This window comes from Pipistrellus kuhlii, unplaced genomic scaffold, assembly GCF_014108245.1.
Source record: "Pipistrellus kuhlii isolate mPipKuh1 unplaced genomic scaffold, mPipKuh1.p scaffold_m20_p_2, whole genome shotgun sequence".
NCBI lineage: Eukaryota > Metazoa > Chordata > Mammalia > Chiroptera > Vespertilionidae > Pipistrellus > Pipistrellus kuhlii.
The window spans coordinates 185,145,463-185,160,132 of NW_023425515.1; the positions used below are offsets into that span (position 1 = coordinate 185,145,463).

The 14,670-nt window shown below is 49.8% G+C and overlaps 1 protein-coding gene and 1 long non-coding RNA gene across 2 annotated transcripts; both read left to right on the forward strand.

The window, feature by feature from the left end:
* Window positions 1-455: 455 nt before the first annotated feature.
* On the forward strand, window positions 456-11,709 carry LOC118723271. Its single transcript, XR_004989205.1, has 3 exons — window positions 456-588; window positions 11,318-11,319; window positions 11,697-11,709. It is a non-coding gene; the product is annotated as an uncharacterized LOC118723271 (long non-coding RNA).
* Window positions 1,114-4,679, forward strand: PLA2G2A (phospholipase A2 group IIA). Its single transcript, XM_036445465.2, is given in 5 exon segments — window positions 1,114-1,300; window positions 1,502-1,646; window positions 1,904-1,938; window positions 1,941-2,014; window positions 4,249-4,679. Coding segments are annotated over 5 exon segments (429 nt in total). The 5' UTR covers window positions 1,114-1,260; the 3' UTR covers window positions 4,384-4,679.
* Window positions 11,710-14,670: the final 2,961 nt, after the last annotated feature.

The following is a 14,670-nucleotide window of genomic DNA, read 5'->3' on the forward strand; positions in this document are numbered from 1 at the left end:
CCCCCCCTTTTTAAATGCCCCCATTATTATGCCAAATGCCACATTCAGTTGAAGAAAGGAGCAATTCTCCCGGGCAATGAGCCACAGACTGCAGCAGGGACGCCCCTGCCCTCCACTGACCGGATTCCAGGGAGGCAACTGGTGCTCACACCCAGCACCAGTTACAGGAATGAGGCCCATGGGGAAGATTACAAAGTATTCTACAATTTGTTTACAATTTGGCATCCGCTAGCAGCAAGTAAGGTTTTTCCATCCTCAGCTCTGTCCTGCTTACGAAAGAGGGGAAGAAAAGGGGATCGCCCAGGGCTATAGGCATGCCAAACTTCAAGTCCACTCCTGGAGGCACTCCCACCCTGTTTGCATACCCAACTCCCATCCTTCCCAAGGGGGCAGCTATTTAAGGGGAGCTGGAGTTCAGAGTACACAAGACCAGCACTTGGAGCTATCAACGCCAGGCGTTCCCTGAGAGGTAACACCCCAAAATTCAGGCCCTGTCAAAGGTATGTGTCCTGCTCAGTGGCTGCCTTTAAGAGTGGCAGTGCTGTGTATATGTGTCCATGGGTATTTATGCATGTGTATATTGATTACGTGAACATACACTCATGCACATGATTTTGGGGGATGTGCACAAATATGCTGTGTGATTGTATGAAAGGTCTGCATTAGCAGGTAAGCCCAGGAGTGTGTATATGCATGCATATGTGTATGACTGTATCTGCATTTGCGCATGTGTATATGTGTAAGGGGTTGGAAAGTCTTGCAAGGAGAAGGTGCTATGCTTTAGTTTTTTGGGGGGAAATTAGAGACTGGACTTTATAAATGTAAGTCCCAAGCCCTGGATCCGGTTGGAACAAGTAAGCTATGTCTATTGGGCGGTGGGGAGAGGTGCACAACCTATGATCTTGGGAATCTCAGAGTTGGTTGGGATGACCTGGTTGCAACCTCCAGGAACTCTCAATCAGATGGGGAGCATGGACATCTCCTGAGCATAACTTGTGGGGTTCTCCTTGGGTTTGAGGCCTGCATGTGTGTGAAAACAGTCAAACAGAGCTGGCAAGGGTCGGGAGGCCCTGTGTGCATACTCCTTGTGTGCTCATATGTGAGAAGGTAGTCATCCTGGATCGAGGGGCAGGTGTGTGAGTTCCCTTGAAGGTTCCTTTCTCCAGGGCTGCTGAGCAGGGGCCAGGGCAGAAGCTGGGACCACCTGGGAGAGGAGTCTAGGCCAATCCATCTGCATTTCTCACGCAGGGAACTGTCACCATGAAGACCCTTCTGATGTTGGCATTGGCCATGGCCTTTGGTAAGAGCAAACCCTGACATCTGGCCACAAGGGGGCAGCCCAAGATGAAAGCAGCCCTAGACCCAGCTTCCCTTCTCATTTCCACAGGCCCTCTCTCTCAGTGGGTGGGAGAGAGGCCCTAGTGGGAGGGCAAGGAGCAGGGAGGGACAGAGAAGGAGGACACAGGGCCCCCGGCCCCATCACCAGGCGATGTCCTTCCAGGCCCGCTGCAGACCCATGAGGACTTGCTGGATTTCCAGAAAATGATCGAGATTGCCACAGGAAAGAATGCTTTCTTAGATTATGCCTTCTATGGTTGCTACTGTGGTTTAGGTGGCCAAGGATCCCCCATGGATGCAACGGATCGGTGAGGCCATCCCAGCCCTCCCCTCCCTCCACCCACTCGTGGCCCCTACAGGGCTAGGAGCTGCCATGGCAGAGTTGGTGCCCAACGTCATAGACCCCAGAAGGTCCCAGCTGGAAAAGCAGCCAGCATGTTGGAAACTCTGCTCTAGACAATTGCAAGATCATTGGGTCTCTGACCAGGGCCTTGGGGCCAGACCACGGGAGACCAGGCTCCCTGGAGCTGTGGGGAAGCTGCCCCAATCACCTCTCCTCCCCCAGGTGCTGTGCTGCACATGACTGTTGCTACAGACGCCTGATCAGAAATGTGGCACCAAGTTTCTGAAGTACAACTTTGATTACCGAAAGGGCCAAATCGTCTGTGGTAAGGATGTCCTACAACTTCACCCTGTCTCCTTGGTCTCTCTTATTGAGTGTCCGCTGTGTCAGGCACTGAGCTGAGCACCAGAGATAGAAATACAAAGGAATGCCCTGGCCCGTTTGGCTCAGTAGGTAGAGCACCAGCTGTGGGTTCAATTCCAGCAGCACCTACCTCTGTTCCAGGCTGGATCGCAATCCCCCAGTTGGGTGTGTACATGAGGCAACCAAACAGTGTGTTTCTTTCACATTGATGTCTTTCTCTCTTTGTGTCTCTCCCCTTCCCTTCCACTCTCTCTAAATATCAATGGGAAAATATCCTCAGGTGAGGATTAACAAAATAAATAAATAAATAAACCCAGAGAGGAAGAAATACAAAGGGACAGTGTCCCTGCCTCTGGGAGCTTGTGGGTGAGTGGGAAGTAAAGAAAAGGAAAACACTAGATGGGAGACTCCAATAGGAAGTTAGCCAAAGGGCAGGGCCCTGAGCACAGGCTGTGGTCCAGGAAGGCTCCTGACCTCCAAGCTGAGTCTTTAAGGCTGTGCTGGCACCAGGGGAGAGGAGGGCTGGGGGTCTTCCCACAGCAGGGTCAAAGGGCTCCAAGGGAGCTGGAACCTTTCTGTGAGCCTGAAGGAGAGATGAGGCTGAAGGGACAGGGAGGGGCCAGGCCAAGCCCAAGGCCATGCTGTATTTAGATTTTGTCCTGGAGCAGTAGGGAGCTTTTGAGCAAAGGAGTGGCATGAACCGGTTCACCTCAGACCAATAGAACTTGGGGGCAGGTCAGCCGTGAGAAGACCATTGCCATTGGACATATGACAATGGTAGTCTTGATGGGAAGGGCGGAGAGTGACCTATCAGGTGGAATCAGCAGAGCTTGGTGATTGACTGGGTAGAGGGATAGGGAGCTGTTGGGTGGGTGTACGGTCCCTTGGGTGGAACAGGAGGTGGTCCAGGTGGATGAAGGGAGGAGGAGTTCTATGTAGACACGTTTAAGAGGCTTCCAGAACACCCAGGGAGCCGTGAAGCAGGTGGCTGGATGTAGGGATGGTCAGCTCCAGGGAAGGGTCTGGATGGGCCACGGGTTCAGGAGTCACAGCAGAGAGCTGAGAGTGGGATATGCTCACCGATTTGATGTCTAAAGGCCCGGAAAGACGAGATGAGGGTTTGTCAGAGAGGGAGAGGAGAGCTGAGAGAGAAAGTCAAGGAGTGGACAGCAGCCACTTAAAAGCAAGTCTCCAGGATAAGGGCTGACAAGGCTCCTCGGATTTAGAGGCAGGAAGACAACTGAGGACCTCACTGGGCTGTTGCCATGGAGTGTGAGGGCAAATCCAGATGGTGTCTGGCGCAGCAGGACATGAAGCCAAGACATCCGGAGCATGTTTGGCTCTGAAGGGGAGGAGAGAGCTGGGTGGTCAATGAAAGGGTTTGCCCAGTGCCCCCAGACAGCAGACCCGCTGGTGAGATTTTGAGAAAGTATTGCCTCTCCACAACTCTTTAAGATCAGAAATGATGTCTCCCTGTCATGACCTCTCCATAGGGCCATGTATTTTAGGCTTTGGGTTGTGAGAAGTGACATGCCCAACTCCAAGAGGCTTGGATAATGGGGAAGTCTGACTGGTCTGGCAGAGGGCAGTGCCAGGGTGGGGCAGCTTCTCAACCGTGTGGTCAGGGAGCCAGCCTTTTCCCTACCTTCTGCTCCCCGACCTTGGCACTGCCCTCTGCCAGACCAGTCAAATGCCAAGATGCCTGGTGCCACTCCAACATCATGGCCTTTCCCTATAGATGAGGCTTTCCCCCTTGGGCATCTCTATCTGGGGGAGGAAATTAGTCCTTCCCACAGCCCCCAGGAGACACTTCCCCTGGGGCTCATTGGCCAGAACAAGGTCACGTGCTCCCAGAGACCAATCACTGAAAGGAAAAGGGGACGAGCATGACTGCTTTACACCAATCACAAGCCATTCCTAGGCCCTAGGGGCTGTGGCTTAGCACCTGGACACAGCTGTTGGGAAGAAGAAAGAGACAATGGCTGTCAGGAGGAGTCTCCCAGTGCTGGGGGCTGTGTCCCCATCAGACTGGGTGCTCGCTTCCGAGGACAGGAGCTCTGTCTTCCCATCAGACATACCCGGATCCTAGGTGCTTGCCTCGGACTAGGCGCCTCTGGAGGACAGGGGCGGTGTCTCCCACAGGCGCCATCAGGTATTACCAAACCCTCAGCCAGTTCTATTTTCTTGTGATTTCAGCAACGCAGGATTCCTGTAGCAGCCAGCTGTGTGAATGTGATAAAGCAGCTGCCACCTGTTTTGCGAGTAACCTGAAAACCTACAAGAAACAGTACCAGTTCTATTCCAACAAGCATTGCAGTGGGAGGGACCACCGGTGCTGAGGATCCCGCACCCTGGAAGCCTCGCTGCCCACACGGAGTTTCCCTCTCTGCCCCCCCTCCCCCCGCTAGTTCTCAGAAACGAAGGAAACACCCCTCTACCAAGGAGCCCCTCGAACCCAGAGAGAAGCCTTCCTTCCAGAATGGGAAGCGCCAGGCCTGTGGCCTGAGCCTTTCCCCTCTTCCTTGGGGGCAGGAGGTGTCCCCATCCCCACTGTCCTCCGTGTCCCGCTTCCTGCTTAGCGTGGCGGCCACACGCCCAGGTTTCTTCCAAATAAAGCAATTAGTTCATTGGCAAACTGTGTGTGTGTGTGTGTGTGTGTGTGTGTGTAGTGTGTGTGCGCGCACACGTGTGTGTGCATGTGTTCTTGTGTGTGTGTATCTGTGAGTATGTATGTGTGTGTGCGTGTGTCTGCATGCCTTGTGTGAGAATCTGTATGTGTGTGTGTGTGTGTATGGGTGACTATGTGAGTGTGTGTGTGTGTGTGTGTGAGTGTATGAGTGTGTGTGCGAATGTGTGTGAGTGTTTTGTGTGAATGTGTGCATGTGAGTGTGGATGTGAATGTGTGTATGTGTGAGTATGTGTGCATATGTGTGAGTGGGTGTATGCGTGTGCGTGTGTCTGCCTGCCTTGTATGTGTGTGAGAATCTGTATGGGAGTGTGAGTGTGTGCGTGTGTGTATGTGTGTGTGTGTGTGAGAGAGAGAAAGAGAGAGAGAGAGAGAGAGAGAGAGAGAATTGGTGTGTGTGTGCGCACACGTATGTGTGCATGTGTGTGTGTGTGTGTGTGTGTGTGTGTGCGCGCCTGCCGTGGTGTGGGAACAAACTGGTACAGGCAATGTAGTGTCGGGGTTATAAACACAGACTCAGGTCAGACGGGCTGAGTCAGATCCGCCAGCACCACGTCCCTGAGCCTTTCCCCCTCGTCTCACTGGCAACCGCTTTGGGCCATTGGAGAAGTGAGAGCGGTGCCAGCGCCGGTGAAGCCGGCTGTGGCTGCTCCTTCCCAGGGCCAGAGCCGCTCCTGCTGGCCTCCTGGGGGAACAGCATTCACGTCTCCACGCACCATATTCCCCTGCGATTGCCAGCCGGGGAGGCGGACAGGGATTGCTGGCCAGCAATGGACCCAGGGCATTACCCCCTCACTGGGCGGCTTCCCGGGCTGCGAGTCCCGCAGGCCCTGTCCAGAAGGGTATTGCACCTCGTTGCATGCTGTGTCCCGGCCATCTGGACATTCAGCATAACCTAGGGCCGTGCTTTTTATTCTGCACTGAGACCATAAATGGCGGAGTGGCTTGGGACTGGCCCTCCTGTCACCCAGGTTCCGCTGGGATAGTCCCACCCGGGCCATCACCATCAGGGCAGCTGGCGTGGGTCCGTGCTTGGGGGCGCAGGTGGGAGCTGGGCCTTAACCCAGGCGTGCCCAGAGTGGGTGCCTCTGTCACTCACCTCCCCGAAGGGCTGCCTTTTTCTAATTCGGCATAAAGACGCTTCCTTTGCTGGCGGGAGCCCTGCTGGTGTCCACAGGTACTCACAATAAGAGAAATGCAAATTAAAACTCCACTGAGCCTAAACCAGTTTGGCTCAGTGGATACAGCGTCAGTCTGTGGACTGAAGGGTCCCAGGTTCGATTCCTGTCAAGGGCATGTACATTGGTTGCCGGCACATCCCCAGTAGGGGGTGTGCAAGAGGCAGCTGGTCTCTCTTATCGACGTTTCTAGCTCTCTATCCCTCTCCCTTCCTCTCTGTGGAAAATCAATAAAATATATTTAAAAATAAATAAATAAAAATTTAAAAAAATAAAACTCCACTGAAATATCATTTGTATGTACTGGAATAGATAAAAATCCAAAAGCCAGACAGCCTGCCCTGTTGGCAAGGCTGTGGGGGGAGGGGTACGGGTGCTGTGGAGGGCAAAATGCCCACAGAGGGCCAATCGGCGTGTCCATCAACATCATGAATGTGTTTGTCCTTTGGCTCAGCGACCCCTCTTCTAGAAATGTGCTCTGTGAGGGCACACGGGCACACCCAGAGCAATTCCTGGGAATTTGTTTTATTGCCACATTATTTGAATTGGATTAGAAATAACCCAAGTATCTGTGTAGAGCGGACTCATGAAATAAGCAATGACACCTCCAAGTGGAATACGTCTGTTTAAGGAGGGAGGCCTCCTCTGTGGCAGACAGGAAATCTCCATGAGGGCAGCGAGGGAAAGGGACAAGGTGAAGGGCAGCGGGCGGCAGCTGCATTTATGTAGGAAAGGGTGAAAGTGTGAACATGTATTTGCTGCTATTGCCATAAACCTTAAAGGACACACAAGAAGTTCATTAAAACGGTTGCCTAGGGAGGGAAAGCAGGGCGAGCATGGGAACCGGGCGGGCACAGATGCGTGAGAGGGAGATTCCTCGATGTGTGATTTTTAGCCCCGTGATGGTATTTCCTATTCAAAAGAAAGTGAGCATCAGTAAACGCATTCCTCTGCCTAAGACAGCCGCCAAATGTTAGACCATATAGTCTCACCCGGGAATGAGCAAACTATGGCCTGTTGGCCAATTCTCTGTGTTGCCTGGTTTTGCACAGCTTATACACTAAGAATGGTATTTGCATTCTTACATTGGGGGTGGAGGGGGGTCAAAAGAAGGAGGACATTCTGACAATTCTGTTTCAGGTGATGTATGTTGTCAGCTACATTTCCTTTTCTTTGGTGAGTGTGGTTGTGTGCACGCAGGTAAATAATTTGCATGGAGGGGAAGGGGTAAGCCCTAGACTGGAACATTGCCATTTGGTATCTTCCCTCTCCACCCACCCTGCCCTCCCGGCAGATGCTTTGGTCAGGATTTCCTCATGAAACACCCAGGAAGCAGTCACACCGGCAGGAAGCAGCATCCTGAGGTTGAAATCAGCCACCCCTGGGATTTTGGGGTGCGGTGGAGGAGGAAGTAATGAAAGAATGGATGAGCAGCCAGTACTACCATAATATTGTCTTTACCAATTCCTCACCTGGCAAGGTATCTGGACTTGAGCATCTCAGCTGATTTCCTGGGCAAAGAGGCAGGGCTCCAGGGCACAGCCCGCAGCCACCCACGAAGTTAAGCTTCATTCTTCCCCACAGGACCCTGCATAGGTTCCTTTGTTAGTGCTTCCCATCCAAGCTTCTCTCACGGACCTGTGATGTGGCCAGGCTGGTGTTCTGCCAAAGGGAGCCAGTTTGCAATCGCAACAAAAGAAAAGGAAATTATACAGGGGTAGGCAAAAATAGGTCTTATACAGTTGTGAGTATGGGAAACAGAGTTTATTCTTGTATTATTACTTATTGTTATTATTGTATTATTTTCCATGGGAACAACTGTAAGCCTACTTTTGCCCACCCCTGTAGAGTGTCATTATCTTGTGAATAATTTAAAAGCACACACACATACATATCTAAATGAACAGGTGAAAAATAAACTGATAGTGGAGATGGAAGATAAAGGGGAAAAAGAGGATAAAATACAATACAACACAACAGAGGCTTGCACAAACAAATGGTGACAGTGTTTTATGAGGAGAAAGTGTGGTGCAATTGGTTAAGTAATGAGTCAATTATAAATGCATTTATCCTTTGACTCAGCAACTCCACTTCAGAAAATCTACACTAATATAAGAGAAACATTCAAATTGACCATACCTCCATGACGACCATTGGCCAATCAGGAGTGGGTATGCAAATTAACCCAACAAAGATGGTGCGTTAATTTGCATACACAGGCACTGAGCAGCCAGGCGGGGTGGGACACCTACTATGAGGGGGAGGGAAGAGTGAAGAGGGAGCTACAGGAGCAATGCTCCAGTTGGGAGCAAGGACTTACAGGCTCCCAGGCGGCCAGGAGGGAAGCCATGGAAAGGAAGGCCTATTCTTGCACAAATCTTTGTGCAACAGACCTCTAGTCTACATATATAAAAACTTAAGTGTCTGGCCAGCTATCCAACCAATAGCTATGATGTGCACTGACCACCAGAGGGCAGATGCTCATTGTAGGAGCTGCCATGATGCACACTGGCCATATAAAAAGAAATGGCACTACAGACCTGGTGCTGACAAACCAACACTCAGCTTCCTCCAAGTGGGACACAGGCCCTATCACCACCCCAGAATGACACCCCACCAAATCACAGCCAATGTTGCCGAAACCCCATGGTGCAAAATGTAGCCCACAGCCCAGCCCACCCTGGAAAGGGTCACGGTGGGCACTGGGTAATGACATCACATAGCAGTGCCTGACTTCCTTTTCCAAGTGACTAGCCTCCTTGCAGTTTCTTCAGCCCAGGCTCACAATTTGCTTTATAGGCAGGTGCAAACATTTTACACTTTGACCAAAGTAAAGCCAAGTTCTCTTTAATCTCATATGCTTGGATGCTGGCTCTTCTGTGATCTTATCGGAATGGATGATGGAAGCTTTTTACACACCCAGCTTAAGAATGCCACCAGTCAGACAATTGTAAAATGGCATCAATTTTAAGATACGTCCAGATAACATCTAATATGGATGCATTAAGGTGGCAGGTAAAAGCTGTGCATTGCAGGATAAATAAATTAGGGTAATTTTCAGACTTTACAGTTAGCCTGCTATATCTAAGCAATTGTAGATCAAAAAATATTTGGAAAAAGAAAGTTATGTTGCTGCGACATATACTATGTTCATGTATAAAAAAATCTATTGATGGAAAGGACAAGACTAGGGATTTTCAAGTATGGTCTGATCCAGAGGCACAAGCTGCTGCCTCTTCCTCTTATCCTCCTCCTCCCCCTTCTTCTCCTCCTTCTCCTGCTCCTGCTCCTGCTCCTCCTTCTCCTCCTGCTTCTTCTCCTCTTCCTCTTCTCCTTATGCTCCTCAATCCCATCCTCCTCCTCCTCCTCCACCTCTTCCCCTCCTCCTCCTCCTCCTCCTCCTCCTTACCTAGGACTTTTGTTCTAATTTTTTCTTTTTGATTTCCGTGCTTATCTACTTGAGAGGAGATTTCACACCTGGGTAAGAGTAAGCAGATTGCATTTCCTCCACTCTCCTGCCAGCTAACCGCACCTTCTTTTGGCTTTTTCTTTTTTTGTTGTGCTCTATGGCTTCCTTCTTTCTGTCCAGCAAGGCAAGCTCCATTCAGCCTCAGTGCCTTACCTCAGCAGCTCCCTCTGCTGGCGTTGACTTTCCCTTGCCACCTAGGGCTGACTTCATATCACCTCAAGCGCCTTCTTCTATGCAGCAGCTACCCTGGCCACTCCACCTCAACCACATACCCTGCCTTCCCTTCCCCTCTCCTGCTTTCCTGTTCCATTTTCCTTAGATTACTTAGGGCTATCTTTTCCCTCTTGTAATTTGTTTGTTGGCTGCATCTGTTTCCTCCCAGTGACTTATAAGTGCCAAGAGGCAGGACCTTGCCTGTCTGGCTTTTGCTGGGTCCTCAAGGCTGGATTCTGTGGCTGGAACATTAAAATTGCTCAATGAATGTCCTGTGGAATGAATTAATGAATGGAAAATGGGAAAAACAGAACCACCTACCTCATGGGACCACTAATAAAACTGAATGAGAAAATGCATTTGAGATGCTTGGCCTGGCACTTGCCACTAAGTGAGTGCCAGTGAGTGGGAGGCGTTGAGACACTGCTTCTGCTCTTGTTGCTGCTGTCCTGGCCTCTGAGTGCCTTTCTATGTCCCGCTGTCACTCGGGTGGAAATGACTCCCAGGCCAGGACCCAGCTGAAAAGTGGGGAAGTCCCTGGGCCCGCCCGCTGCCCCTTTCATTGCCTCTGTGCTGCGGAAAGTGGGCCGTGTGATTTATTTCCCTCGGGGAACGGTGCTCATGGGTAGCTTTGTTCTTGAAAAGTCTCCTGGGTGAGGTTTGACCTAAACGTGAGGAGCTCAGATGGTCTGGATTTGGTTTTCCAGGTCTTCAGAGACTAGCAAAAGCCTCATCACTTCACTGGCCAAATGAAAGCACCAGAAATCAGAGAGGGAAGGTGATAGGCAAAAAGGCTGGGTTTTTCTCTCTTAAAAATTCAGATTTTCTGAAAGAGCTTTTTCTTTGAGAAAAATCCTTTTCTCCAAGAGTCCATTCCCGGAGTTTCTTGAGCTAAGACAAGTGCAGTACCATCCTTAGACCTGAGTCTCCAGGGCCCTGCCCTGGGTGGGGCCCCGAAGACCGAGGGATGTGCCTGTGGAGCTGCTGGTTCCCTTCTAGACCATGATCTGCAGTTTCCTCGTCCAAACAGCTGAGTCACCTCCAGGGCCCGTGTAAGTCGTTTGCCCGCGTACTCCCTCTTGCAACATGAGCAAGAAACAAGCCAAGGTGCTGGCTGTGAATGGAGGAGATCGGAAATGGGTGTGAGAGGAAGGAGATGATGAATTCAGTTAAGAATTTGGAAGTCGCTGAAATTGCAGGGACTTCTTGATTACTGTCTTTTCAGAAGTCTGGAATGGCTCTTGAAGAGGGCTCTGTGACCCGTTGGCCTTGAACTTCTCTTTCAGTGTAGCAAAGAGGGCATCTTATTATCTATCACAAGGTAACAGGGCCGCGTGTTGTTGGGTGGAAGCTGGGCATAACGGGAGGACATGGTGGGTGCGAGTGGCTCAAGGGGTGGGCCAGTTCGGTGCCATTAAGTGCCTCCCAGATTCTTGCAGCCTCACCTGTGTTCTTGACCCTCAGCATTTGCTGCATTTGCTGCATTGGAGCCAGACCCCAAGCTAATAGTGAACCAGGTGTGGTTTCCATCTTTGAGTTGCTCCCAGCCCACCATTCACTCATTTTGTTAATTAATTCACATCCCATTACATCAGCTATTGAACACTTTCCGTCTAGGGTGGTCATCCTTCCGCCACTCAGTGTGAACTTGACCTTACTTGTTCTCCTTGCTATCAGGCAGAATGCCAGTTTAACTCCATTCTGAAACTGAGGACAAAATAGAAAAGATGTTTGGAATATGTATGATCTCTGTTACTATAGCCCAGAGGCAACAATCATGGAGAAATGGGTACTTCATTCTGTCAGATGGTGTACACTAGGACCCAGAGGCTCAGCTGGCTGCCACAGCAGGTAGCATTCACCCTGACTGGCATCCCAGTCAAGCTACCTAAGGTCATGCGTGAGAGAAATAATCAGACTTTGGGTTAAGACAGCTCTGGGTTTGGATTCTCACTCTGTCAATTACATACTGCTCATGCATTAGTGGGAGTGTATGTGTATGTGTGCACACATACACACATTTATAGAGTAAACTAGTGTCCCAGTGTCAAACAAATTTAGGATCGACAATGACAGATCAAAACACACATGTGCGGTTGGCACTAGGGAGAAATATATATGTATTACCCATGCTTGAGTCAACTTAGCCTTGTATATATAGAGAATAAACTTGCTTAATTAGACCAGCTTTCTGATGTAGTTAAACTTTTTCCAGCCCAATGAAGCACATCAACTTCTCTTTCAAGTAATTATTAGCTACACAGTAGTAAATATCAACATGAAGCAGATTATTATTGTAGATCACTCAGGGAGAACAAAGGATAAAATATTTAACTGCAGCAGTGTTTGACTATATTCTGCACAGTGAGAAAATCTGAAGTCATTTTCAAGTTCTACCATTCCTTCTTTTTAGTTGGATCAAGTTCCTAAACTTTCTAAATCTCCATTTTCAGGAGGATCCAAGATGGCTGCACAGGTAAACACCTAACCACAGCTGCACACAACAATTTCAATAAAATACAACTAAAATATAAAATGGACATTGCCCAGAGCTACAGGAAGTTGACTGACTGAAAATTCTACAACAAGAGGGAAAGATAAAACCAGAAAGAAAATCAGAGGAGCTGTAAAAGCCTAAAGTATGGAGACATGCTGTGCGTGCACAGAGAGGAGGGGGAGGCTGAATTCCTTGCTGGCGTTCCCTAGCAGGAAGGAAATAAAAGCCCCCGACTGGGATGAACCCCAGAACCAACAGCGCTGAACCCCAGTTCTAGGTCAGACCCTGGGGACCCAGGCTCAAACACAGGGAGATGGGGCTATGAGGCAGACTCCCAGGGGAGTGGCGAAAGGCAGAGCCCCCGGAGTCATGCACATTGCATGCAGGGGACAGTCTGTTGACTCTGATGCTAGACTGCCCTAGCGGGAAGGAGACAAAAGCTACAGTCTGGGAAAAACGCGATGAGGAGCGGGAGCTGCTGCTGGGCACCAGCAAGCTGGGCGCCAGCAAGGAGCCAGGCGACAGGGCCCCTGGGGGGGAGGTGCCACTGGGCCCTCGACCGCTGATCGCGGGCCATGGAGCCGAGGCCAGGGGCTGCTTCCTGGGCGGTGCTGACCCCGGCAGCAGGCTGAAGCTGCGCAGAAGGCCGTGGAGAACAAAGGGGTGCCGCAGGCCAGCCTGCTGAGCTTCCAGGACTAGGAGGAAGAAACCGAAGAAGTTTTGAATGTGAAGAAATCAAGTTATAGCAAAAGATAATAAAATTACTTAAGAAAGAATAAAAAGAAGATCTTGAAAAATCGAATATTAAGACAGAACTCAACTCAGCAGCCAGCATTGCAACATAAATGCGTTTAAAAAAAAAAAAGACAGAATGTTGGAGCAGTGGCGGCAAGGCCCAGAGTGGCCAGGCCCAGGGCAGTGGCAGCCAGGCCCCGGAGCAGCAGCAGCCAGACCCAGAGCAGCCAGGCCTGGGGCAGTGGCATCCAGGCCTGGGGCACAGGTGGCCAAGCCCAGGGCGGCCAGGCCCAGAGCAGCCAGGCCTGGTGCAGCAGCAGTCTAGCCCAGAGCGGCCAGGCATGGAGCAGCCGGGCCCAGAGCAGCAGCATCCAGGCCCGGAGTGGCACCGGCCAGACCCAGAGCAGCTGATTGTGTAACGGACCAGAGCAACAGAGGCCAGGCCCTGTGCTGCCAGGCCCGGAACAGCTCGCTCCTCGCCTGCCCATGCCCCAGGGCTGCCTCTCAGACATGGCTGGAAACTTTGGGGGAAACTTGAGGGTCTGCTGAATCAAGTGATGAAGGCTTAGATCTGGTTGTATTGAGTTATTATAGCGCTGGGGTGTTGATCTATGAGTGCCTTGTGTGGGTTCTGGATGAGGCTGGTTGATCTATTTTGAAGTGTCTTTTGTGTGAAGTGTATCCTTGGGCATGTGGAGGTATTATTGATTTGAGAAAATACTAAGTAATTGATTCACTACCTGAAAAATTTAAAGTTCTGAAAGTTTAAGGTCTCTTGCCAAAAAGAGGTTTTAAAGCTAACACCTTAATTTCAATGGAGAAAGGGGAAGACAAGCCCTTCCCACCCAGAACAGGTAATCCAATTGCAGCCAGCAGCTATCTTTAAACAATGTGTCCATTTACATTTGAATGGCTATGCCTTTTGATAGCCTAAGGGCAAGTTTACATGTAAACAAGCTTGCTTCTCAGTTCCCAGGGCAGAAAAAGCAAGGTTTAAAATTATTAGATTTTAAAATTTATTCTTTTCTTTTTCTTTTTTAATATATTTTATTGATTTTTTACAGAGAGAGGAAGAAAGAGAGATAGAAAGTTAGATACATCGATGAGAGAGAATCATCGATCAGCTGCCTCTTGCACACCCCCTACTGAGGATGTGCCAGCAACCAAGGTACATGCCCTTGACCAGAATCGAACCTTGGACCTTTCAGTCTGCAGGCCGACACTATCCACTGAGCCAAACCGGTTTCGGCTTAAAATTTATTCTTAAAAATATAAAAGTTTATTAATTAAAAAAAAACAAGGAAATTAAAAACCTGATGAACAATATTAACTGTTGATTATAATAGAATCAGATACGGGAGGGGAGTGGACTGACAATTCTCTGGGGGCTGGGAGGGGGGGGTGGTGGATGCAGGAAGAGACTGAACATAAACTGTGCACCTATGGATGAGGACAATGGGGGGTGGGGAAAGGGCAGAGGGTGGGGTGGGAACCCAATGGAGGGAGGAAGAAATGAGGAACCTTTGTAATAATATGAACAGTAAAGATTGATTTAAAAATAAATAAGTAAATAAATAAATAAATAAATAAATAAATCTCCATTATCCAGCTAAGGAAAAGAAAATAGGATTCTACTGAGTCTCCTATCTGCCTACTCCAGGACTTCTGTGAGGATCAAATGAGATAAGGCACGGGAAAACGCTTTACAGATATTTGGTCAAAGTGTAAAATGTTTGCACCTGCCTATAAAGCAAATCATGAGACTGGGCTGAAGAAACTGCAAGGAGGCTAGTCACTAGGGAAAGGAAGCCAGGCATTGCTATGTGATGTCATTACCCAGTGCCCACA